The following is an 8,795-nucleotide window of genomic DNA, read 5'->3' as shown; positions in this document are numbered from 1 at the left end:
CTCCTCCTGTTATTTCTTCTGCTCATGTCCACCCTCCTCCTGTTATTTCTTCTGCTCATGTCCACCCTCCTCCTGTTATTTCTTCTGCTCATGTCCACCCTCCTCCTGTCATTTCTTCTTTTCATGTCCACCCTCCTCCTGTCATTTCTTCTGCTCATGTCCACCCTCCTCCTGTCATTTCTTCTGCTCATGTCCACCCTCTGGTCTTGTATCAGGGTATCTTTATTATTTTTATTTCCTTATTTTGTGCTTGTTATTGGATCCCATATATCAAATCACTTATCACTTATAACTTCCTCCGCAGGAACTTTTACCTCTGGAATATGGCAGAACTGAATCCAGTCGGTCATCTAAACTACCACCATAAACAATTGTGGACTCCTCTGAGAACTTTTATTCTATTTTACTCTGACCACTGTGAGGGGGGGGGGGGGGGGGGCAGACTGGACACTGGACTGGATTTGCCCCTAGTCAGTGGGCAGCTTTGGGCCAGTGAGCAGCAGCAGAGGTTACAGCTGCTGCTGAGTGACTGCCCCTGATGTTGGCCTCCTCCCTCCCCACACAGGATATAAATGCAGGCTGCCCCTCATTCTCCCAGTACAATGATAGCTGCACTGCTTGTCGCAATCTCCCTCACAGCCCTCGCCTGGGCAGCTTTCCTCCGGAGACGCAGGTGAGTCCACAGCATTCTCCTCCAGGGTCATGATGTAGCCTCCTATCCCACTGCAGCTTTGCAATATTCCCTGTCTTTGTCTTTACTAGGTCCATTCTAAATTAATATATAAATGTGTATGTGTGTGTCTATGAATGTCTATACCGGTATAAAAAAACCTCTAAACTGACACTTAACACAACAAAAGCCACTGAAAAAGTTAGCTGAGTGTGTGTTTTTCCTGCTTATATACATATTTGTGTGTATATATATATATATATATATATATATATATATATATATAAGTCTATGAATGTACACTGGTCAGCTATAGCATTAAAATCATTGAATCACCTAAAAAACAAGTGAAGAGATTAACACAGATTTTTTATTTTTTTGGTTAATATATTAGGCAAGAAGTTATCTGTTAGTTCGTAGGGTGTTACCACAAATCGCAGTTGCTCAGCAAACTCACAAAGCGGCTACTAATTTAGCCAATTTAGTAGCCTAATTAAACACTGGTGTTCTGGATAGGTTACGACCACACAGTACAATCGTGATGTGGTCATACCAGCCACAGCAGGCTCTTATTAAAGTAATGAGGACCGCATGGTCCTCATTAGTTTAAAGAGGTTGTGCAGTGCTAAAATTAGGGTTGAGTGAATCGGGGTCAGATTGCTGTATCCGAACCTGATACTTAACAAAGTTTTTTTAAAGAATATGGGCTCTGTCCTACTGTTAAATCTATGGCCTCCGTGGAAGTCTTTCCAAAGTTTCAGGACAGGTCATCAATATCAGATTGGGAGTTTGAGCCCCTTCAATCAGCTGTGTGAATAGGTTGCAGCGCTGGTGCGAGCACTGCATCCTCACTGTCTACCTTGTAGCAGTAATTACACCTGCTCATCCTGTTCACTTGGAGCACTGCACAACTCCTTTTAATTAGAGCCCACTGTGGCATGTCTGGCTACCGCAGCGCACATCTGCCATAGGGTACTTTGAGGGTTTTATCACACAAGAGTTTTATCACAAAATCCTCATGTGAACCTACCCTAAGGCCTGTGGCATAACTAGTGTTATGGGCCCCAGTGCAAACTTTGGATCGGGCACACCCCCGGATGCCGTGCGGGTAATCCGCTGCGTGAAAAAGAGCCAAGCCCCTTTCTGGACAGCAGAGACACGGAGCATTAACATGACTGATAATGCTCCGTGCCCCTCTGTGATCCTTTTACTACAAAATCACAGCGAGATAAAGTTGTCACCGTGATTTTGCAATAAAAATGTCACAGAGAGACACGGAGCATTGTCATTTATGTTACTGCTCCGTGTCTCTGCTGTCCAGAACGGGGCTTGTCTGTCTTTCATGCAGTGGATTGCCCGCAAGGGATCCGCTCGTGTTTTAGATCCAGAACAAGGTCCCTGTGGTGATAGAGAAAAAAAGAATAATCACATAAGGAAGGGATGGTGACTGCCCCTGTGAAATTACCAGCAAGGGGCGCTGTGCTGGCCTCTAAGACTGAGCCATGCCACATTAGCAGGGTAATCTAGGACATTTCCCCTAAATGCTACTACACAGTACTAATTCCTACATTGTGTCCCCTCACAGTACTAATGCCCACCTTGTGGCCCATCACAGTAATTAAGCCCACCTTGTGGTCCCTTCAAAATAGTTATGTCCTCCTTGTGGCCCCTCACAGCAGTTATGTCTACCTTTGTTCCTGTCACAGTAGTTATGCCTACTTTTGTGTCCTCTCACTGTAGTTATGCCAGATATGTGCCCCTCAAAGTAGTTATGCTCTTTTGTGCCCCCTCACTCTAGTTGTTGCACCCTTTTTGCAGTTTATAAAAATAAAACTTACCCTCTTCCCTGATGACGTGCTCCCACACTCACATCGCGCTGCTGGCTGTGCTGGAGGCCGATTCCCGGGCTTTCAGCGCTTTCAGCGCTTCTCCCACAGTGACAAGAACTGCCGGGCCTGGTGAGTGCGGACCCCCTTCCTTGCCTCTGCGCCCCCTCATGTTTAAAGAGCGCTCTGACGGGGCCCGGCATTCTCACTGTACTTCCTGCCAGGCCCCGTCAGAGCGCTCCCATTACATGTGAGTGCAGAGGGCCCCATCCCCCCGCCGGGCTCCGTCGCAGTTGCACCCTCTGCGACCGCGATCGTTGCGTCGCTGACTAAGGCTGTCAGTACATGATCAGGTCTTCTGATGCAATTTTGAAGTGAAAACCAGGTATAGGTTTGCAAGAGAAGTAGAATCTGCCTGTAAGGTCTGGTTCACCAGTCAGTATCGGTATTTGGTCAGTGATTTCCATCAGTGATTGTGGGTCAAAAACATAGAACAGGAGCAAATCTTTTAAGTATACTTTACATGGGAATCGCTGGTCAAACATAAAAAAAAGCACTGGGGAAGATTTATCAAAACTGTCGTGATGGAAAACTGGCTTAGATGTTCGTAGTAACCAATCAGATTCCACCTTTCATTTTCCAAATGGGCTCTGAAAAATGAAAGATGTAATCTGATTGATTGCTATGGGCAACTAAGGCTACTTTCACACTTGCGTTCGGGGTTCCGTTTGAAGGCTCTCACAAGCGGCCCCGAACGGATCCGTACAGCCCCAATGCATTCTGAGTGGGTACGGATCCGCTCAGAATGCATCAGTCTGGCACCGTTTGTCCTCCGCTCCGCTCAGCAGGCGGACACCCGAACGCTGCTTGCAATGTAAGGAGCGGATCTGTCCAGACTTACATTATAGGAGCGGATTCGTCTGTGCAGATACCAGGCGGATCTGCTCCGAACGCAAGTGTGAAAGTAGCCTAAGCCAGTTTTCTCCTATACGAGTTTTGATAACTCCCCAAATCTCTTTGCGGGTAATTTACAAACACCATTTATTTATTTATTTTTTTCCTGTTATGGTTTGCACCTAATCTATGATGATGGGTGTGTGTCCGTCAGAGTGCGCCTGTTGAATAAGACTACTCTTCTCCCTGAGTTAAGTAGTTTTATGCCAAAATTTACTCCTGTTTTCAGGATGGTTACTGTGATGCCAACTATGTTATTTGGGTCTGGTGGGGGGGGGGGGGCTTGCCAGAGCCAGAAGATTGGCCCCAGCAAACCCCACCACCACGACCAAATATCATAGTTGGCATCACAGTAACCATCCTGGGAGTGAACCATAGCATTATAGCATAACCTTTTTAGCAGTGAACCAGCGGGTCACCGCAGGTGTATAATTATCATCACACACCACATCCTGTCTACCTGGTGGATACTGGCAGTGGTAGTATCGTCATTATTGACTTTTAGGTTAATGTGTTTTGTGCCCAGGCGGAGTGGCGAGCCACCTCTAGACCACGGACTCATCCCATGGCTGGGACATGCCCTGGACTTTGGAAGAGATGCAGCCTCATTCCTAACACGTATGAAGGCCAAACATGGCGACATATTCACAGTAAGTAGTAGTCACCCAACCTCCACCTGCCACTGACTCTGCCTAGAGGACTCTGCTATATGTCTTGACTCTGGAATATGTCCAGAAGTTGGAAGCTTCTCCTCCCCTCCCCTTAGATTCTATTGTTGCAGCATAAATCTCTGTGCTAGAATGCCAGAGAGGAAAGTTGGAACGACTGTTCACACATTAAATGCTCCTGGACAAACACACAAAGAGTTATCCTTACTGGGGTATTCACATCCTGACATTTATGGATCTCTGAAACGTATGGAATTTTCACCTTTGCGGTCCATGTCTGTTAAGGGGGGGGGGGGGTGTACCTACACACTCTGACACTGGCAACACTGACTGGAAAATTTTAGAATGTGCATTGTCATTTGATGTGAAATACAATTATTTACTAAAACAGACCTATCAGGAGAAGTGACAGGTGCTCTTTCAGTAAGGCCGAATGCACACGGCCGTGTTCCGCGGCCGTGTGCATTCAGCCTTAGTGTTAGGAATGCATATGTGACCATACTATGGTACATGGAGTCTTAGTATATACTTGGTCAGGCACAGCTTATAGTGTCTCCCCAACGGTGGAAAGTGACTTTGAACACTTTTACTTTTGACTATGCGCTGTCCTAGCTGAAAGTCTAGATGCCTGTTCATGCGTATAAGGCCTCATTCACCCGTCAGAGTTTTGGTCAGTGATTTTCCTCAGTGATTGTGAGCTTAAACCAGGATTGGAGCCTCCACAGACATAAGGTATAAGGTAAAGATCTGCACCTGTTCTGCGTTTAGAGCCGCACCTGGTTTTGGCTCGAAATCACTGACTGAACACTGACGTGTGAATGAGGCTTTATTCCCTGATGGGAATGCCATCCCACAGAGAAGTACATGCAGTGCCCCAGAGGACCACTGCAAGGGTTTAACACTTGCTATTTAGTTAAATGTGTTTTCTGTGATTTAGAGCTCACAATTTATTTATTTTTTTCCATGTCCGCATGGCCGTTTGATAAAAAAAACTGAACATTTCCTATTATTGTCTCCATTAGGGACAAGGATAGGACTGTTTTAGGGGCTCATCCTTCTGTTCCGCAAAATGCGGAATGCACATGGCCGGTATTCGTGTTTTGCTGATCCGCAATTTGGGAAATGGCCACACTGATATGCCAAAAAGGTGGATGTGTGCATGGCCCCCCATAGAAATGAATGCAGCTACTGTAGCACACTGAAGAAAATATGGTTTTGTTCATGAGGCCTTAGTCTTTGGATGAGTTATAACAACCACAATGAATAAGCATAGAGAAGTAACAACTCATGCTTGTTACACAATACATTGCCAGTAACTATGTTAAAAGTGATCTTCAGAGTGGAACCAGGGATAATATTGTTTCCCTTTTAGCATAGGCTCGCCCCCTTAATGTGTATTTGGATGCCAGGGTTGGATCTGATAATACAGCATCCTTGTGCCACACACAGTTAGGAATGATCTTCAGAAGTAGCCAGGAGGCTTCTCCAACACCAAGAAGTTTGACCAACTGTTCTGGGAATCCGGGAGGTCTCCCGTCTCTCCAGGAACCTCAGAGATGGGAGAGTTGGCAAGTATTTATGAAAGTCTTCATAGCACTGGAATGAAAACCATTGAGAAAACCAGGAAAGGTAAATCCGGTCAGGAAGCAGGCGGTGTCTGCTAAGAAAACATATGATAGGCTGTTTGAATTATTTTTTTTATTTAGCAACTTTAATATTCAAAGAAGAGAAATTATATCACCTCTTGTTCCACACAGTGAGGGAGATTTATCATAGTCCGGTGGCATATGCTATGATAACCGGCTGCTACACCTAATTTATGACAGCGGTCTGTAAGCCTCAACTGAAAACAAAAATCTGGTGTTAAAGATTATAAACCTGGTGGGGCAGTTGGCCTTGCCCCCTCCCTGCCCTCATCACACCCCCTTTTCAATAAATTGGAAAGGCTGGCGAAGAAACACCACTTGGCATATCATAATGATAAATCTAGCTCAGTGTTTTTCTCTATATACCAATATGCTCATGCAAACCATCTGTGGTGACATGCAATGGGATATCTCATATCTATAAGTGCCTGTCAAAAGTGTAAGCGGTACACAAGGTAGATCCCTAGAGGTATCTTCGGCAGTGCCCAAAGAGATGGAGGTTGCTTAGTAAGGACACCAAGTGCTTTTGACTATGCCAGACTGCTGCCAACACTAGATAAAGGCTGGGCAGAGCAGTACAAACATACCTTTTGTGGAGCTTGTATCATCAGTAATAGTATGAATATGAAGTTTTAATCTGTCAGATTGTGCTTTAGGAAATGCCCAGGAGGATTCACTGTGAAGTGATTTTTTTTTATTTTTTTTATTTTTTATTTTTAATGCAAAATCTGGCAGAATAAAACTTCATATTCACATTACTCCTGATAATAAAAGCTCCACAAACAGTCTGTTAATCGTGTTCTCCACAGCCCCTACCTTCTGCTGACAGCAGTTTATCATTGTCAGAACTGCTGACAGATTCACTTTAACAAGTCTGCAATGAGACTGGTAAACCACATTGACTTGTATGAATTTATAAGGGTACTTTCACACTAGCGTTTTTCTTTTCCGGCGCTGAGTTCCGTCCTAGGGGCTCAAATCCGGAAAAGAACTGATCAGTTTTATCCTAATGCATTCTGAATGGAGAGTCAGTCCTTCAGGATGCATCAGGATGTCTTCTGTTCAGTCTTTTTGACTGATCAGGCTTTTCAGAAAAACGTAGCATGTTGTATTTTTATCTCCGGCCAAAAAGCCTGAACACTTTGACTGAACGCCTGATCAGGCTTTTTTCCCATTGACTTGCATTAACGCCGGATCCGGCCCCGTGTGTTCAGTCAAAACGGATCCGGCTTTTGCATGTTAAACCCGAAAAATGTGAAAAAAAAGTTAAAGTCCATAAATGGCGGATCCGTTTTTTCCAATGCATTTTTCCATTGTGATCGAAAGCCTGATCAGGATTCAAATGTAATCCGTTTTCACACGTTTTTCCGGATCCGGCGGGCAGTTCCAGTGTCGGAATTGAACGCCGGATTAAAACAACGCTAGTGTGAAAGTAGCCTAAACTGTTTACAAAATCTTGGCCCAATTAAATCGGACCAATGTTTGTTTCCTTCTGTTTGCAGCTTCAAGGTCATGTCTAAGGCCTCATGCACACGGACGTTTTTTTTCACGGTCCGCAAAACGGGGTTCCGTTGGTCCGTGATCCGTGACCGTTTTTCCGTCCGTGGGTCTTCCTTGATTTTTGGAGGATCCACGGACATGAAAAAAAAGTCATTTTGGTGTCCGCCTGGCCGTGCGGAGCCAAACGGATCCGTCCTGAATTACAATGCAAGTCAATGGGGACGGATCCGTTTGATGTTGACACAATATGGTGCCATTTCAAACGGATCCGTCCCCATTGACTTTCAATGTAAAGTCTGGAGTTCTGTTATACCATCGGATTGGAGTTTTCTCCAATCCGATGGTATATTTTAACTTGTAGCGTCCCCATCACCATGGGAACGCCTCTATGTTAGAATATACTGTCGGATATGAGCTACATCGTGAAACTCATTTCCGACAGTATATTCTAACACAGAGGCGTTCCCATGGTGATGGAGACGCTTCAGGTTAGAATATACAAAAAAACTGTGTACATGACTGTCCCCTGCTGCCTGGCAGGTGCTGCCAGGCAGCAGGGGGCAGACCCCCCCCCTGTTTTTAACTCATTGGTGGCCAGTGGGCCCCCCCTCCCCTGTTGTTAACTCGTTGGTGGCCAGTGTGCGCACCCCCCTCCCTCTATTGTAATAATAGCATTGGGGCCAGTGTGCGCGCCCCCCCAACCCCCCCCCCCCTCCCTCCCTCTATTGTAATAATAGCATTGGGGCCAGTGTGCGCGCCCCCCCCCAACCCCCCCCCCCCTCCCTCCCTCTATTGTAATAATAGCATTGGGGCCAGTGTGCCCCCCCCCCCCCCCCCCGATCATCGGTGGCAGCGGAGTAGAAGATTCATACTTACCTGGCTGCTGGCTGCTGCGATCTCTGTGTCCGGCCGGGAGCTCCTCCTACTGGTAAGTGACAGGTCTGTGCGGCGCATTGCTGTCACTTACCAGTAGGAGGAGCTCCCGGCCGGACGCAGACATCGCAGCAGCCAGCAGCCAGGTAAGTATGAAAATCTTCTACTCCGCTGCCACCGATGATGATTACAATAGAGGGAGGGAGGGGGGGGTTGGGGGGGCGCGCGCACACTGGCCCCAATGTATTAAAACAATAGAGGGAGGGAGGGAGGGGGGGTTGGGGGGGCGCGCGCACACTGGCCCCAATGTATTAAAACAATAGAGGGAGGGAGGGGGGGTTGGGGGGGCGCGCGCACACTGGCCCCAATGTATTAAAACAATAGAGGGAGGGAGGGAGGGGGGTGCGCACACTGGCCACCAACGAGTTAACAACAGGGGAGGGGGGGGCCGCACAATGATATTCAAACTGGGGAGGGGGGGGTCTGCCCCCTGCTGCCTGGCAGCCCTGATCTCTTACAGGGGGATATGATGGGGTTAATTGTACTATCATATCCCCCTGTAAGAGATCGGGTGCTGCCAGGCAGCAGGGGGCAGTCTTGTACACAGTTTGTAGTGTATTCTAACTAGAAGCGTCCCATCACCATGGGAACGCCTCTG

The 8,795-nt window shown here is 46.8% G+C and overlaps 1 protein-coding gene across 1 annotated transcript in view; it reads left to right on the top strand.

Annotated features, from left to right (window-relative positions):
* Window positions 1–528: 528 nt before the first annotated feature.
* The window catches only part of PTGIS (prostaglandin I2 synthase), a 38,261-nt gene continuing 29,994 nt past the window's right edge, over window positions 529–8,795 (top strand). The window contains exons 1-2 of the mRNA XM_044296919.1: window positions 529–673; window positions 3,977–4,100. Coding sequence (XP_044152854.1) covers window positions 573–673; window positions 3,977–4,100 — 225 coding nt within the window. The 5' untranslated portion in view covers window positions 529–572. The remainder of the gene's footprint in view (window positions 674–3,976; window positions 4,101–8,795) is intronic.

Source organism: Bufo gargarizans, chromosome 6 (assembly GCF_014858855.1).
Source record: "Bufo gargarizans isolate SCDJY-AF-19 chromosome 6, ASM1485885v1, whole genome shotgun sequence".
In the NCBI taxonomy this organism is placed as follows: domain Eukaryota; kingdom Metazoa; phylum Chordata; class Amphibia; order Anura; family Bufonidae; genus Bufo; species Bufo gargarizans.
Note: the sequence above shows the minus strand (reverse complement) of the source record. Positions and strands in the feature narration are given on the sequence as shown.